We start from the raw sequence: 18,175 nt of genomic DNA on the forward strand, positions 1-18,175 counted from the left end.
AATACAGTTATTTCTGGGTAAAGTATAAATAAATATAATTATGTGATCAAATTACTACTATTGCAACCAGTGGTTATTGTCACGCGGCAAAAGATACCGCATTTCCGATAAATATCACGGAAAATTTAATAAGACATTTATAAACGAATGGCAAAACCACGCATGAGATTAAATTTCGTGAGATATTACATGAATTCGGTGGTAAATTTTGTACGTCAAAAAAGTTTCGTCCAAACAACGTTATTCATCAATTGTTAATACTTAAACTCGTATAATTAGTGATTAGTGATTTAATTCAATAAGAAGAGAATATGACGAAATATTCTCAAAGGAATGCGAAATAATGCAATAATCTTTTGAAATTTTCTATTTATTAATATGTAAAACACAATTCGTACGATAAGTCGAACATGGTATAAATATATACAATCTAACCGGAGAAGAAAAGTCGGTCGTTTTTCATTTGACGATCCGGAGATTCGATTACGCGTTGCGACAATGTTTTTACTGGATCAATCATCGACAACGGATAACTCGATAACTATTAATTAAATTCGTATTTCGCCAGGAAATACAGCGAGAATATAGCTAGAACTATGGTACTAGTTTCTGGTCGAGAAATCGGCGAAATATTTTTCTCGCACGGCTTCGTGTCGGCTTTCATTTCTTCACTAGCAGTCAGGCAACCTCCGTTTGAATCCGGAACACAAGGCGCAACTTTGATCGAATACGTCTTGCCGCATTCAAGCCTTTCGATTATCTTGAACAACTTCAGCGAATTTGTGCGTCCTTTTTTCCCAGCTACCGTAATCTCGTAAGATTCAGTGTCATTGAATATTGCGTCTGGTGGCTTGTTCCAAGTAATATTTATCGAATTATTGGTAGATTCACTGATTTTAATACTCGGAACAAAGGCAGGATCTGTGAAAAATTAAATGATTTTTTGGTTAAAGTAACAAGTACAGAGAATTCGGAATCAGAGAGCTACGGATGTTCACATTGGTGGTGAACTTTTTTTTTTTTCCTTAAAATCTTATGTCTCAATATTGGTAATATATGTATAATAGGATGTTTAAAAAAAAAAAAAAAAAACGGTTTTTTTTTTTCTCATCCAAAGAGGTTCAATAAAGTTCCACTTAAGTATAAAAATATGCTCTCAATGTTAATATTAAGAGTTCAAATTTTGACAGGTGTATTTTTAAAGCGAGATGAAAATTTTTAACCGATTCGGAATGAAAAATGATTTTTTTTTTTTCAACACACTAATGTATAATCTTTCTTTCAACTAACATGGGGTAACATTGATCGGATCACTGTGGTAAGTCGTGCCGTTAGAATCTTTCACGATGACCCTGATTTCAAAGTTTGTAGCATTAATTTTCCATTTGTTTACAATGCAATACTGATTTTTCGGGCACTTCGATATCCCTCCACAATTTTGCCATGTTATACCGGTTGCATTGCATTCTATGCTGACGAATTCGACTGAATTTGGCAAGATTGCATTACGCGTTCTCCATTCCAACTTTGCACCGCCTTGCTTGTAAGGTGTTAATGTCACCGTTAGGCCATCCGAGTATGTTGGATTATCAGGCTAAAAATAATTAATCCATCGATTAATCGAGTCCATTATTTACTAGCTTTTATCTTGGTTTTTTTTTTTTTTTTTTTTTTTTGAAACGAACATTTTGTAAATTTCATTGATAATTTACAGTTTCGTTAGAATTCTTATTCAATTTCAGGTAAAAATGTTCCTTTATATTTCGCTTATTGCATCAAATAGATGATAATAATTGATACTTCAATTATATAAATTAATATTGTATTGCGTTGTTCATGGGAGTGATGAAAAAAAAAAAAAAAACCGATTGTGAGGAAAAATAATCGAGCTGGTTAATCGGGAAAAACTGATCGATTATTTTTGGTAATTCTTACCTGTGATGACCGACGACTGATGACTTTCACGGTGACATTATCACCGACCGAACGTTTCAAAATTTCATCATAAGTCAAGCATTGATAAACTCCGTCATCTTTCACGTTTTTAACCGTCAGTGTCGTTGTAAATCTATCTTTTCCACCGAAAGGGTCTATTCTACCCTTTAAATTCCGATGATCATTGGGTTTTATCCAAGTAACGTCGTCTTCGGCGTAACCTTCTACATTGCATGTTAATTCTGCCATTCCGTTTTTTTCCACTTCAACGGTTTTTGGTGCACTCACTGGAATTGAGAAAATACATATACTGATAAGTCACGTGACGGATTAAGTTTAACCGTTTTCGTAACAAATACTTTGAATATTGAAAAATCAGCTTAGCGATTCAGAATCGAAACTTTTTTTGCACAACAGTTTATATATATATATATATATATATATATATATATATATGTGTGTGTGTGTATCTATGTATATAATATAGTATAGTATATTGTAAAATTTTCCTCGCAATTACAGCGTGAATTATTACGATTCAAACCCGATGTCGGAAGAGCCGATGATAAGTACACCACAGTTACAGGAAAAGATTTGTTTAACGTAATAAATGTATAAATGAATCTACAAACCGCAAAATAGCGTGGAAAGGAACGGTATCGGGATTACGAGTAGAGAAAAAGAAACGATTGTGAAGTCAACGGATGTGGGAAGCATGCCCCTAAGATTGCAGATGTACCGCAACTGATGAAGGATAAATACACACGTTAATTACTCGCCTAGAAATCGAGAACGCGACTAAGCAGAAATTATTACGTGATATAAATAAATGTGTTGAATTTTTCGAAGGATAATTTACTAGGGTGGACATTTTTCCGAGGGACAGTTTTCATTTCCGTAATAATTTCGCGTGCCTAAATACGTTGAAGTCAAACACGCGTCAATAGAACGCTTATGGATGAATGTGTTGCATAAATAATTATATGAACATTATTTTTCTACTAATATTTCATGAGAGGAAGCGCAATTGTTTGCATTTTTTTTCTCTCTCTCTTTTACCGCAAACGAACGATATGCTTCTTATCTTGCAACTATTGCCATGATTTTATGTTGGTGTAGCAGTAAATCGATGTCGAGGCTTCATTCGTGTGTAAAAATGTAGTTAAGTCGAGATAATGATCGAATATTTCTATAATTATAGAGTGTATTTTCGACAATCATGATTACATCAAACAATTGCGTCTACTCCATTCCCTCGTTATTCCGATAATATTTAAGCCGTTACACTTGCAACGATATCTATTGTACTAGAATTTTTCCAGTAACTACAAAAACAAAATGAAAATTTTCTATAAATGCCCGCAAAGACCAGTAAAATAACGTAGAATTATTCATCGTGGTTTAAATTTATTTAGCTATATTTGTTTCTCTGATAACTGGAATGTTTATTTAAAGAATCAGAAACCATCGGATGACGAAGTGAACAGGCGTATAGAATCGTGACAATAACGCCTGAGCCGATCGCGAATAAGATGAAAGAAATTGAATTTGCAATTTTCATATTCGTATACATACCAATACGTTTAGCATCGGCTACACGCTGGATCAAAATGAAACAGGCTAAAAGCGACGATATCTTGAGTATCAAGGCCAAGTTGCTTCGCGACATGGTGTCCTGTGATCCTTCGGTATCCTTTCACGTTTCGTTACACGCACCAATGATCTTCCACGCAGCGTGTTGGCAGCACTAAACTTCGTGCCGTGATAATCTCACTTTTTGATCACTCTCAACACGGCTTGAGCTAGGCGGAATGAGATTCGAATCCCTTCGGAATTAGTTTTAAAGGACGGTCGGTGATCGGTGATTATATGAATGCACATGCGCGAGTTCATCTCAACGACGAATCACAGGTCTAGTTTAGCGGCGGATGTTGTGTAATTACTTTCGTCTCGAACGCTTATGACGTGTCATGGCGTTTGTCACGTATCACTCTGTCTTACTCATTAAACGTTAAGGCGAAGCTCGGACGGATAAAATTCGATAGGGATTTTCCAATCGGATGTGAAGCCGACCGCAGCACTTACTAGTCGATGTTGCAGATGTGAACAAATCCACTCCTTCGTAGTTGTTGGAATATTGACGTACGTTTTGAAAAATTCATTGGAACACTTCACGCTGTACAAGTAGGCAATTCCATTTCAACAGTTATGCGGTATGATAAGAAAGTCTTATTTCACAAGTCATGAATTCACATTCCAGCTGAATACCGACGAGGAAAAAAATGTTTTAACTTACGCTTATGTTCGGATTTAGAAGGTTTTATCCGTTCCGGCATTCAACGAATAGCAGTTTGAAGTAATTTCGTTTCAGGAAAAACCTTACGTCTCAGTGAAATTGCTTGAAAACAGGATGAACAAATTCAAGGAACGACCGACAACTGATGCTTTTAGTTTCAATGGATAGTATCATTATTATTTTCACGGAATTTTCAAGATATCGTATTTATTGATCATGTTAATCAAGCGGAAAACAGAGTTAACAGAGTTAGTTGGAAAAGTCACTTCTCTGAACTATCAGTGGTCGTCGTTTTGCTTCGATCGACAACTTGGATGAGAATTATCAGGAGTCCGTGTCTCCTGTTATTCCTTAATTTTCACGTACCTACGTCTCGGTACATCGATTATACAGTTTTGAGATACTTCGCAGGTATCACAGTGTAATGATATACATTCAATGAGTTTCCGGATATCCAGAACGATCCTTGCGCCTGACGCACTGAGGCAGGCAACCAGAATTACAATTCGTGATGCATGTAATTTAGTATTCGAATAGTAATCCCGGTTGCCTTCCTCAAAGCGTCAGGCGCAACGATCGTTCTGGATTCTAGAAAGTTCTTGGAACTCACGGTACGACTGGTTGAGGAATGACGAATTCGGTCGAGACAAACTTCTACTTTACCATCCTCATTCAATTTCAGCACTAAACTCACACGCTCTTAAGTCGGTACTTGGGTTTCTCATCGTGACATCCGTCGATAATTAATGTCTTACACGTGTTTTCAGGGAGGGAAGTTTTGGCGAGTGAAATCAATCGACGTAAAACGATTTCAAACGACCGGACGTCTGATATTACTGACAGTATCAAGTCTCTGAGCGATTCGACGGCCATAATGGATGCCTGGATCGCGGCTGGACTTCAGTTAATTGTAAGTTTCTGCCGGTGGCGAAATATTCCACCCTTATACTCGTTGTCACATGAATCTTTTACCACTGAACTGGCATCAACCTGGGAATGAGACAACAGGAGTCAGGAAATGCGTAGATTTGGAACGCGATTGAGCATCGTACTCTACGATTACAATGCATACATGCATAAAAGTATATTAAAAAACACAATCAGCAGATCTAGCCGAGGTAACAATATTTTCATGGGTCATTACAGGTTGCCCAAGGTATAAATTTCAGGTGTTGTTATAATTTTTGTTTACTCAGATACGGTTTCATCAGAAAAATTTACGATTATTGTTGGTCACTGCTGAACGTTTTTATTGGTTATCATACAATGATGCAAAAGTAACATCACGATTTTTTCGTCACGCGTTCTGGGGTCTTTTGTTTCTTTGGCCGCGATTTTCCTTATCTGTCACAACATATACACGCAGATCCGTGATAATCTTGACATAAACCAACAGACGGTATACGAAAATAATTTTCAGTATTTATCAGAAAACAAAAGTTTGATTTAAAAAACTAAAAAAATTCCCTCATGGCAGTTTCGAGTGGTTGTACTTTTCAGTAACTCTATAATCATGGTAAAAAATTACAGGGGTTGAAAATTAAAAATTGTTTATAGCTAAGAAACAACCGTTCATATTTGAATGCAATTAATTGCATTTAAAAGAGCAGAAAAAAAGTAAGGGTTACTTGCGACATTCTCAGCAAGTACATTCCCTTTCTTTTTTTTTCCAAGTATTTTAGTGTGACTTCTCTTGAGACTGCATATTTCTGTTTCTTCTTTTACGATATGTCTGAAATAGTCACAACTCTGACTCATTTCACCTGACTTTGGTTCATTAACGACGATGAAAGAACTGCTTCAACTGTACCCGGAATATGGGTTGCTCGATCGTTTCATCTGAAATCAGTTTTAGATAAATACGTGCGAGGAAAAACCTCACGAAGTCAATGACATTGTATAAAATGACCGAGGTCAGATTGGCATCGTAATAATGCGGCGAGAATAGATTCGTACGGTCTGAATCAACGCTTTTCAGTGGGTTGTTTGATAAATCGTGTTCATCGTTCAATCAATTCACTGTCTCACTACGAAGTGTCGATCACACGTCAGACGGTGTGATATTTTGAAGCACAGAGTGTCGGAATGGTTGTCCAGTTTTTTTTTTTTTTCATAGCCGTTTCGATAGAAATAGGAGAAAGTCACAAAAAGTCAGAAATGAACTAAGAGTCTACAGATTATCTACTGTAAAAATGGAAAACGTATGAATTAATATCGTTCTGTTTGCATTACGTATTGAAGGTTTTTTTTACAAACATCGAGTAATAGAACTTGGCTTTGAAGGCTGTATCATATTGTTGCGATTTACATTGGAGAATCATTTGATTTATTGACGAGACACGTGAAAAAAATTTGCCAGATTAACTTAACGAGAGCAAACGATATGATCGCTTACCTTGCCTGACGTTTGTTGGTTCGATTGGATCCGGCGGGGTCAGATCCTGATTTTTAGGGTCCTGTGTATTCCGGTATTCTGTAATTTGGGCATAAGCCCTTGTACATCGAGTATACAATTCGATGTAATGCTGAAACATGCACGCGTGTAAGAATCGGACGGGTTTTATGAGTCCGGTGATCTTTCCTTGTTCGTATAACTTTCTAGTAGGATGAAATGGAGCTTCACATGTGACAAAGTCGATCTTTGAGGCCTGACATATACATTTGTGTAATGGGATTTTAGAGACTATTTGCAGGTATTACAGAATCATTTGATACAATGTGTAGTTGAAGCGTGCTGAATAAATGTGCTGACCACAAAATTCTAACTTACCATTCTGACGTTATTCTCAATCAAATCACCGATGCTGCTCTCAAGATCAACGAAAGAGGGTCGATCTGATGGATTTGCTTCCCAACATTGCAGCATCATCCGATAACTGTAACGGAAGCCAGGTTAAATGGTTTAGAACGTAAAATAGCAATGATTGGTTGACGTGCCAGATGAATAGAAGCACATATACTTACATGCTTTTGGGTGCGTACTTAGGTTGCTTCATGCGATAACCATCGATAAGTGTTTTGCACATGTTTTCGGGGTTCACTTCGGGGTAAGGAGTTTTGGCGAGCGAGAATAATTCCCACAAAACGACCCCGAACGACCAGACGTCCGATTTTACCGAAAATATTCCGTCTTTGAGCGATTCGATGGCCATCCACTTTACGGGAAGAGGGTCGTTTCCCTCGTCCTTGCAACTGTCGTCTTCCTGGAGGGATTTGGACAAGCCAAAGTCACATATCTTGACGATGTTGTCTTCGGAAAGCAGTACGTTCCTGGCTGCCAAATCACCGTGCAGCACCTGAAACACGGTCAACGGTCTAGTTTGTTCTCGGTGGAGCTGAAACGGGATAACCGTGTACGGAATCCCAGTCGTAAATTCCTGACATCAACCTTTTTAGCCGAAAGATATTGCATGCCGCGGGAAATCTGCCAAGCCCAAGACACCAAGTCTTGCGTGCGAACCGGATCCAATTCCGCATTCGTGAAATCACCGGGGTACTTGGACGATGGTTTAATTTCCGGTGGTTGCGAGTTGCTGTCGGTGGCCAAATCTTCCACCCTTGTACTGGTACCTGGATGATCGTTGCTGTCACATGAATCTTCCACAAATGAAGTGGTATCATTCTGACGCAGTGCCGAGTTTGTACTGCTCGAGAATAAAACGATGTATGAGAGAAATTACTTTACGATGGGGCACAAACGTCATACTCGACAATTCCAATGCATGGATACATGAGTTTAATTATTTATTGTACGAGTTAGTGCTGAGTAGCAAATGTAATCGATACTGCAAGGTTTTGAAGGACCAGGATTTGTCATTTGATGAGATTTTGATGCACTGTAACTGGCTGCTATTGAGCACTACATCTCCTTTACCTATTCGTTTCAACGTTGATCGGGTCAGCATCAGCATGGAATTCATGGATTTTCTCGGAGTCGGTATTCAATTCGTCGACGAACTTTGACCTGCAGCGCCACAAGTAGTCGTGCAAGTTCCCGAAGCGGCAAAATTCCACGATGACTAAGAGTTGGCCTGTCGGTGACCATGGTATGAATCAAGTTTACGAATGATCGCTTTTGTTTCAAAGTCTAAATAGGGAGTTAAAATATGCAGAAACACTCACCGTAATCAAGATTCCTCGTACAAGCACCAAGAAGGCTGACGATGTTAGGATGGTGACCGAGATAGACGAGAATTTTGAGTTCGCGAAGAAGGGCTTTCATGCAGCGAAGGCTGGCTGTTGGTCGTACCGTTTTGACTGCGACCACCGAAATCGCCTCGGGTCGACGGATCGTTTTCGCCCTGGCTTTCCAGACTATTCCGAATGAGCCCCTTCCCAGTTCCTCGTCTACGCAGTGGAAATAATGTTAATCCATGCAATGACAACGATGAGGTCAATTTCATTCCAACCAAGAATTGTTATGCTTAGTGTGAAAAACTAGCTGACAATCGTTGTCAGACGAAAGCCTGAAATGTAATCCCCGTCTCGAGAAAGTGAGGTAGAGTTGAATACTGAACTAGTGCATGCCTCTTTGGCTCTGCAAAAGTCACGATTTAACATTTCTCTAGAGAAACAATCAAACTTCAATCACACAATAAGCGCTTATGCCACAAGGGCGTAAAGCGAACTTTTTTGCAAGAGTGACATGTGTTGTGTTGTGGTGAGTGCGGAAGGTTCACGGCCGATTTGCGTGCAATATTTTTCGTTCGCTGTGACTGAAGTTCGTGTCTGATCTGCCAATTTCGAAGTGAAAGTGAACCTTGGCGTGCACATGTATGATGTTCTGAAAGTGTGTGCAAAGTGAAACAGTTTCCACTTCAGACAGACCTTCGACACTCTATACAATCCAAAAATCTACCCTAAGTTTGCCGTCACAGATTCAAATTTCTCCATGATGGTGATAACAATGAGCAAAAGTACCAAGTCTTAATAGCTTTCGTGGAAATTCCCATTTCTTTTCGTAGGGCAATAAATCAGCCTGATCACTGATGGCAAGTTCCGGATTGAAAGAAGTCGGATTCTCGGTGTAAAAATACGCGTCTCGTTCTCTCTGAACCCTTCGCTCCCGAACCTGGAACACAGAGTATCACGAGTTCGTTATTCGTACAGTTTATCGCGAGATCCTGGTAATTTTCTTCCATACCTTTTTGTAAAAATTCCAGGCTGCCAGAACGATGAGGAGAAAGAAAATTCCCGTAAAGAGTAGCCATGTTTGAATTTGTGTCGTGGAGTCCTCTTCTAGAGAGATTTCGTTTTCATTTAGAGTTATAATTAATAAGTGCTTAGATTAGTAGCTGTACAGTATTTTAGTTGTGAAGATGAATAGCCAATACTCAAAATGTCAATTAGCATTAGATTCTGACCGAACAAACGAGTTAGATACAGGCAGCAGAAAATCATTGCAAAATTTGTTACACGGGCGTTTCCTATATTTTCCATTATTTGCAACACGTACCCATGCTTTTTGTGAAAACTCCTTTTTTAACGTTACTCGAATAACAATCCGTACTAACTTCACTGAAACAAGCTTTCACTCCCAAGTCGTAGCTTGTCGAAGGCTGAAGGTTAACAATAAAGACATCATGTCTCGATGTATTTTCAGAATGAACAGTGTCGCTCTTTTTGGACGTATAGTTGACCGATATGCGGTACACCTTTATGTGTGCCTGCAGATCTGTTGGTGGCATCAGCCATTTTATACTTATTGAATTTGCCGTCCGGTCAGTGACATTGATGTATGGAATATATGGAATGTCTGTAAGAAAACAGATTTGTTTAAAGGTTCATAATTTGCAGCATGCCCTCTACACATTTAATGGTATCGAAATAGACGGTATGACATACATTCCGTATCGCGGAGTTTCTTTATTAAGAGTAACTTCATTCCAATATGCACCGCTTACGCGTGTTCCAAGCACCCACCTTTTTCAGCGAGTGTGATTAACAATAAGTTGGAATAAGTGCTCGCGATTCTTCCACCCGCGCTGATCACGACAAGTTCGAACCAATACGAAGTGCCGCGTGTCAAACGCCCCACAACGTAGCCATTATAGTGTTCGTCGTCTTTAACTTGCACCGAGAACGTATCTTTCCATTCAAGAGAACCGTTTTCTAAAGATCGTATCAGATGCGTGTCTCCTTGGAATTCGATGTGGGACCAGCGTAAGTGAACGAGCTTTGACCCGATGGCATTGGCGGTTAATTGGATTGGATTCGATTCGTTGGAGACATTGAGTCGAACGAAACCTATGATGTTCTTTAGTCTGTTATTCGTTGCCTGGCATTGGTAGTACCCAGCGTCCGAGTTCGAGGTATTAGCAAAATACAGCATCATCCTGATGTGAGTCTTGTTGAGGGACGATACGTCGGGGACTCCGCCCAATGGAACGTCGTATGGATCCGAGACTTTTCGCCACTGGAAGTTCGATAGCCGATATCCGAAGAAATCGCACAACAGAGCTGTCGACTCGAACGGTTCCGTGTACACCGTTTCAGCTCCTACACTAATGTTTTCTGTTGGCGCTAGAAAAAAACGACATCGGATAGAGTACCAGACACAGCTCTTCGAACTGTAATTCGGTACGTTGAGTAGTGCACGTTATTTACACTATTCTACAAGCTATTTCGACTTCGAGGGTAGAATTGATCACGTTATTTTTTCATTCCAATTATCGCATAATGGATCTTACGTATCACCGTAACGAGCATTGTTCCATCAGGGTGCGAATCGTTGGTCATCTTTGCCACGCAGGTGTAATCGCGACTGTTTTCGTCTTCGGCGTGTCCAACAGTTATAGTCCAGTCGATCTTACTATCAGAATTATTGAAAGAAGTGACCCGTTCACCTTCCTTGGTCCACCAACCCTCGTATCCATGAACACTGACGCTGCAAGTGAAGGAGGCATTGCTGCTTGCTGTGGTATTTTCCGCATCTCGAGTCACGTTCATTGTCAGAAAAGATAACTCCATGTTAGATTTCGATTTTCGTCTCGCATGGAAATGTTTTTCGCCAACTGTGAAATCGTATGGTTCAAGTTCATTGTCGAATTCGATATCGACACAACGTCGTGCGGTATTCTATCTTTCAATTGTATTATGGCAGTGTTTATTTCGATTACTGTGAATTTTTAAAGCAGTTTCAGGTCTTGATTCAAGTTCAATCTGGGCCAGTGAATAAAAGCGAAAATCAAACAAAATTAAGGAAATGGTTGCTCGTGAGTTAATTTCGATGAAACCTTTTGAATATATTTGGCATGATAAAAGGAACAAAGTTTTACCCGAAAGCTTTGGCACCGAGCCCTCAATTTTGTAGTATATCTTTTTAATGGTAAAATGACGTGTATAATTCAATAACTGAAAGAGTTGAATGTGTTCAGCTATGATTGTGGGTACCCAGAAGCTTCTCAGATCACTGATAAAATACGTTTCAGTAACTCTAAGATCAGAACGATAATTAACAAATCATGAATACGTCGATTTTCAGTCTGGAAATTTGTGTCACGCATTTTTGATGTGTACGAAAACCTGTGCTGAGAATTTTTTTTCATAACAATCTGATTACGAACATCGATTTCCAAAGTGAAATTCTTTGTCGGATGAACTCAATCACCTGATATAACCGTTCAATCAAATTTCTGAGGCATGTCCTTTTGTGCTGAGATAATATAGTTTGCAGGTCACATTTATATTATCTGCATTTAAAATCAATGATCATGACGAAAGTTCAAAGAATGGACCGACGAGCGTTCATCGAAATTGACGCTCAGAAGAGATTTGGAGTGTGACGACGGTTCGCATCACGTCCGTTTCGCAAAGTGTGAAGAGTAAGCTCAATCATTACCCATATCGTTGGTCATCACGTCACTTGCATGCCGGTCGGGACAGTAATCATCGAAGCAAGCTCGAACCACCAGACCATAACTGATCGAAGGCGGAATGTAGACGTCTGCTTTATGACGATCCTTGTTTTTATATTTCTGCCAATAAAAATGTTTTTCCATCTCGTTTCCACTTTCCACTGATATCAGATAGGCGTCGATGTAATCCTGGAGCTCTGGTGGTGGCTGCGACCATTTGATCGTTACGGTGTTCGTATAAGTTTCATTCATGATGTCCACAATTGGAACATATTCCACGTCTGTGTGAAAATGATTATTTTAAAAACTTTTCACTCCTTGAGTTTCATTGACTTGTAATCTACAAGTTTCGTTTTCGGTAAACAAACATTAGCAGATACTATGTACACTTGAGGACAATGAATCTGAGACGGGTAATTTTTTACGCTAGACAGTTACGTTGGCAATGCAGAAAAACCTACAGCGCCACAGTCGGCCGAGCGCGAAACAAACTCAATCTCAATAAAGATAACATAACCCATGACCGTAGAATCCAACCTTAGAATACGCATCAATCTAACAAGTCATTACCCCTGCGGTATTCTAAGCTTAGATTCGACGGTCATGGGTCATGTTATATTTATTGAGATTGTGTTAGTTCCGCACTCAGCCGACTGTGGCGCTGTAGGATTCTCTGTGTTGCCAACATAACTATCTAGTGTAAAAAATTACCCGTCTCAGATTTATTGTCCCCAAATGTACCTGACCATTCTCTGTACATTATTCGCAAACAGCAAAAATGGAAGCCTTGATTCTAGAATAAATCCCATAAAAAGTGTACCTTTCTCGAACGTTGTCACCCACTTTGAAAGAACGAAGGTGTGTTCCAAGCGATGAAATTCACGTTTGCATTTAGCAACTACTTTCCTGATGTGATAAAGAGTGCTACTTTTCAATTTCCTTATTACGTAGTGTCCTCCGGCCGGATCAACGGATGAATTGAAAATCTGGTCTGCTTGATGCCATTGATTCGTACCATTCTCCTTGTATTTAATCGTAACTTTGTTGTATGTAATATTGTTGTCGCCAAGGAAGTTTGTATAGTTCCAATTGACGTAAATGCGATCTGTTCCGATTGCTCCGACCTTGAGAGGGACAGAATGAAAGTTTTCGACTCGAAGTCTGCTATTTGCTGATATAAGGCTTTTGGGACATTGCGCCTGGCATTTGTAGTCTCCAGAGTCGTCGAGTGTGACATTAGCAAATTCCAGTTCCATTGTAACGTGGGTTTTACTGTTCCAGCGATAAGTGGTAGAATATTTTTCGGAAAAATTTCGAACTTCTGGCCACATAAAATTTGTCATTCCACCCCCTGTCACGTCACATGAGAGAACTGCACGTTCGGTTGATTCAGCAATAACGGTGTTGGCCTCTGGAATTATTCTTCCGGAAACTAGAAATGAAAATAGAAAAATCGGTGGATGATTTTCGTGCATACAGAAAATAAAATTTCAGTGTCCGCTGTGAAAATTTTATCCTACTTTTGACATTTCAACTTTCCATTCGAATGCGGTTATACAACTCACTAATTCAAAGAGATTCCGATGCCCTTTAAAACGATCACAGAATAATGTGTGTAAAAAAAAAATTATTTTTATTTTTTCTTTGACGCAAGTTCAAAAGTTTTTCTTTTAGGTACAAAAGTACGCTTGCCAAAAATTTCAGCTCTTAATGTGAACATTAAAGGTTTGAGCATCGTACTTTTCTACTTTGCATGTAAATAAAGACTGAAAAACTGTTTTTTGCTTCTTCCGATTTTTATAACTAACTAACAATGCGTCTTAAGAAAAATATACAGAAATTCGAACGGTCTACAAAAAAAGGTCTGGTATCATTACATAATAAATCTACTCTTTCGAAAGTTATTTAAGATCTTTAAATAATTTTTGACCTTCAATGATATGTCGGTGAGGTGAAAATGAATTAGTAGATTTTTACCAAACGTAGTCACCCATTTTGAAAAAGCGTAACGCCATTCGCTATCACGTCTCTGAAGCGGAAGTACGCCCCTGATTTCGTAAACGGTGCTAGATTTCAATTCATTCCTGACGACGACGCTGCCTGCAGAAAGCATTCGTTCCGGAGTAAAAAATTGGAATTCTCCTAGCCATTGATCGGTACCATTTTCCCTGTATTGAATTAACATCGAGTTCCAATACTGGCCATAAAACCGGCCGATGTCCCATTTTATGGAAATGGCTTTTGGTCCGCGCACTTCGACGGTCCAACTCAAATTAGATGGGAACTCTCCGAGACCCACGTAATCGTAACTAGTGATATTAGATCTTCTCGCCGTGCAAATGTAATATCCATTGTCTTCGGGTGTGACGTTTGTAAATTTAAGCTCCATTGTACCGAAAGTTTCGTTGTGCCACCATAACTTGGTTGCGGGATTTAGCACAATCTCCTCGCTTTCGTCATCCCCAACTTTTAGCCATGTGAAATTTGTGAAGTGCTCACTCATAATGTTGCATGACAGAATTGCAGGTTCGTTTAGCCTCGCCAAGACTTGTGACGCGTCAGCAATTATGTCCTTACGCCCTGAAATAGGAAACATAACAGTTGGCACAATTTTACTCTTGTAAAACTTTGAATTAACGATTTGAATACTTGACGTCGTTGTCATTTTTCACTTTGTTGTTTCCACTGGCATATATTATCGATCGTACAACGTGAACTCAAGATAAAAAAAAGTAAAAAAAAAAAAAGAAAGAAATGGGTCAATTCAAAACGTCAAACTTTGAAACTTCGTTCACCAATTTCCAAGAATTTCTCTCCACTCGAGATTAAAAAAATAAAAAGTTTCTTCTTTTAATTCATATAATGATCAACGCAATCCAAGAAAAAGCAAATGGGGAGCAGAATTTAGCGAGAAGGTTCGATGCGCCCATCATTTGCGGCTATACAGTGACAGGGTTGTAAAATTCCCAATAAAAAAATAATACGTTGACCATTAAATTTAATTTCTCAACGACAATTTTTTGCATTAAAAAAAATTAATTCTACGGTTACTGGAAATTTCTACCATTAAACAATAAATTTAGCGGCGAGTGAAATTTTTTTTGGACTGAACTATCATACTGAATAAATTCTTGAGCATTATTTCCGATAGCATACCGCAAAGTCAGCATTTGTAAAAACGTCAAGGCTCCCGTGCGAGTGAATTTCTCTTATGGGGAGGCAAATTAATAATGAATTTTCTTTACTTACACGAGGGATCATATCTATCGTAAGCCAGGATACAACGAACTAATACCAAAAGTATCACCCGCATCTTCAGGGTCTATTCGATATTTCACGACTTCATTTACTCTGATCCCATTGGCCAATAATATTGCAATCGCGCGCGAACTTTTTTGATCCCCAAAATCGCCGTTGATTGGAAATCACCTTATTTTTAACTCGCGGAGCGTGCTTATTAGCTAAACAAACGTTTCCTAACAAACGCTCAAAGTCGTTCCGCCTCAACCGGCGGTGAAACTCATTTTAATTTCTTTTCTGCCGCTTCCTAACAATATGTAACCGCAAAGTTCTCCCATGCGAAATTATATCGCCAGAAAAACCGCCGGTCTTCTCGTCTATGTTATCAACATTTTTACTGAAGAAAACTGCAGTTTCAAGTACATATGTACTCAGTGCCTTGGTTTCGACTTGATATCTGAGTAAGGAAAAATTACGTCCTCAAACGTGCCGCGTGCAGAAATTGCTTGGTTGCCTTGATAAAACTTATACGTGACGAACAATAACAAGTAAGGACCTGAACCTTTTTCAATGTGATAATCAAAACGTGTTGAAAATTTTTCTTAACGGTTCTATCGACCACGTCGAGTAAATAAAAATCTTATTAACGCTTCTAATACAAAATTGCAAAAAAAATTAATCAATCATGAGGAATAATCAACTGAATCTGAAACGGATTTATAATGCGTCGTAACAAAATCGTTCGTCACGGTTCTTTTGTTTTCTCAAACAGACTAAATTTTAATATCGCATAATTAATCAATTATTGAAATAAAATTTGCGGCTCTGTTGGTACATTGCAGTTGTTTAAGGTACGAATTTGAGGTGCAATTGCAACGCAAAATCAGTTTGTTCAGTTTACTCTACTTTTTTATTTAAACAAGGCTATGACATCAATTTATTGTTGCACAAGCATTAAATTTTCGCAACAGTTACAAGAAAATATAGCGACAGTGATCGTAATGAGAAAGAATAGTAACGGATACTAGACTTCCCGGTAACAGATATAAAACTAATTTTCATTTCCTACCCAGAACTATATTTTTCGATTGTGGTAAAAAATGAAAATAGTCAACGACTGAGCGGTAACCGGAACTAAAAATTTCTCTCAGTATACGATCCACCGAAGTCAGAAAAAGTTTGGTAAAATCATCGTGAGAAGGGTAAAGATAGGTTCTTGAAGTTTTAGTGAAAGTTGGTTAGGCGAAGTTTGTAAGAAATTGCATTTGTTGACCGAATGAATTTATTATCTAAAGCCTGGGTAATAAAACGTCAATCATGCGGTTCGCTTGGTTCCTGTAGGATGCTTGGATCATGATTCTCGGGGGTCCTTGTATTCCGGAATTCCGTGATTTCGGTGTACGTCTTGTAACGTCGACTGTACAACTCGATGTAATGCTGAAACATGTACTCGTACAAGAATCAGGTGAGCCAAGGATTTTTAAAGAAATGTGCTGTTTCGTTTTCCTACCATTTAACGGTGAGTCAAGATCTGATGTAATTATACACTAGACTTTATATTTCAAGGTAGGGATAAAATGACGAGTATATGAAGAAGAACGTTCAGCTTACCATTCTCACTTCGTCCTCTATTAGATCACCGATACTGCTCTCAAGATCAACGAAAGAGGGTCGATCTGATGGATTTGCTTTCCAACATTGCAGCATCATCCGATAACTGTGACGGAAGCCAGGTTAAATGGTTTAGAACGTAAAATAGCAATGATTGGTTGACGTGCCAGATGAATAGAAGCACATATACTTACATGCTTTTGGGTGCGTACTTAGGTTGCTTCATGCGATAACCATCGATAAGTGTTTTGCACATGTTTTCGGGGTTCACTTCGGGGTAAGGAGTTTTGGCGAGCGAGAATAATTCCCACAAAACGACCCCGAACGACCAGACGTCCGATTTTACCGAAAATATTCCGTCTTTGAGCGATTCGATGGCCATCCACTTTACGGGAAGAGGGTCGTTTCCCTCGTCCTTGCAACTGTCGTCTTCCTGGAGGGATTTGGACAAGCCAAAGTCACATATCTTGACGATGTTGTCTTCGGAAAGCAGTACGTTCCTGGCTGCCAAGTCACCGTGCAGCACCTGAAACACGGTCAACGGTCTGGTTTGTTCTCGGTGGAGCTGAAACGGGATGACCGTGTACGGAATCCCAGTCGTAAATTCCTGACATCAACCTTTTTAGCCGAAAGATATTGCATGCCGCGGGAAATCTGCCAAGCCCAAGACACCAAGTCTTTCGTGCGAACCGGATCCAATTCCGCATTCGTGAAATCACCCGGGTACTTGGACGATGGTTTAATTTCCGGTGATTGCGAGTTGCTGTCGGTGGCCAAATCTTCCGCCCTTGTACTGGTACCTGGATGATCGTTGCTGTCACATGAATCTTCCACAAACGAAGTGGTATCATTCTGACGCAGTGCCGAGTTTGTACTGCTCGAGAATAAGACGATGTATGAGAGAAATTACTTTACGATGGGGCACAAACGTCATACTCGACAATTCCAATGCATGGATACATGAGTTTAATTACTTATTGTACGAGTTAGTGCTGAGTAGCAAATGTAATCGATACTGCAAGGTTTTGAAGGACCAGGATTTGTCATTTGATGAGATTTTGATGCACTGTAACTGGCTGCTATTGAGCACTACATCTCCTTTACCTATTCGTTTCAACGTTGATCGGGTCAGCATCAGCATGGAATTCATGGATTTTCTCGGAGTCGGTATTCAATTCGTCGACGAACTTTGACCTGCAGCGCCACAAGTAGTCGTGCAAGTTCCCGAAGCGGCAAA

At 39.2% G+C, this 18,175-nt stretch overlaps 3 protein-coding genes across 3 annotated transcripts; all 3 read right to left on the reverse strand.

Annotated features, from left to right (window-relative positions):
* Positions 1 to 461: 461 nt before the first annotated feature.
* On the reverse strand, positions 462 to 3,772 carry LOC124181969 (tyrosine-protein phosphatase 69D-like). Its single transcript, XM_046568741.1, has 4 exons — positions 3,511 to 3,772; positions 1,936 to 2,222; positions 1,291 to 1,594; positions 462 to 921 (listed from the first exon to the last, which is right to left on the reverse strand). Exons 1-4 carry the CDS (start codon positions 3,602 to 3,604, stop codon positions 545 to 547), a joined length of 1,062 nt encoding a protein of 353 aa, XP_046424697.1. The 5' UTR covers positions 3,605 to 3,772; the 3' UTR covers positions 462 to 544.
* Positions 3,773 to 5,319: 1,547 nt separating this feature from the next.
* Positions 5,320 to 15,400, reverse strand: LOC124182033. The gene is made up of 16 exons (XM_046568811.1): positions 15,337 to 15,400; positions 14,065 to 14,667; positions 12,908 to 13,519; positions 12,072 to 12,368; positions 10,921 to 11,244; positions 10,154 to 10,753; positions 9,687 to 9,986; positions 9,375 to 9,469; positions 9,152 to 9,302; positions 8,354 to 8,578; positions 8,106 to 8,262; positions 7,620 to 7,875; positions 7,196 to 7,527; positions 7,002 to 7,107; positions 6,627 to 6,756; positions 5,320 to 6,070 (listed from the first exon to the last, which is right to left on the reverse strand). Exons 1-16 carry the CDS (start codon positions 15,398 to 15,400, stop codon positions 6,009 to 6,011), a joined length of 4,314 nt encoding a protein of 1,437 aa, XP_046424767.1. The 3' UTR covers positions 5,320 to 6,008.
* A 966-nt stretch (positions 15,401 to 16,366) lies between these two features.
* LOC124182616 (tyrosine-protein kinase receptor torso-like) lies at positions 16,367 to 18,174 on the reverse strand. The gene is made up of 5 exons (XM_046570111.1): positions 18,043 to 18,174; positions 17,557 to 17,812; positions 17,133 to 17,464; positions 16,939 to 17,044; positions 16,367 to 16,764 (listed from the first exon to the last, which is right to left on the reverse strand). Exons 2-5 carry the CDS (start codon positions 17,578 to 17,580, stop codon positions 16,639 to 16,641), a joined length of 588 nt encoding a protein of 195 aa, XP_046426067.1. The 5' UTR covers positions 17,581 to 17,812; positions 18,043 to 18,174; the 3' UTR covers positions 16,367 to 16,638.
* Position 18,175: the final 1 nt, after the last annotated feature.

The sequence above is a fragment of the Neodiprion fabricii genome, chromosome 5 (assembly GCF_021155785.1).
Source record: "Neodiprion fabricii isolate iyNeoFabr1 chromosome 5, iyNeoFabr1.1, whole genome shotgun sequence".
In the NCBI taxonomy this organism is placed as follows: Eukaryota; Metazoa; Arthropoda; class Insecta; order Hymenoptera; family Diprionidae; genus Neodiprion; species Neodiprion fabricii.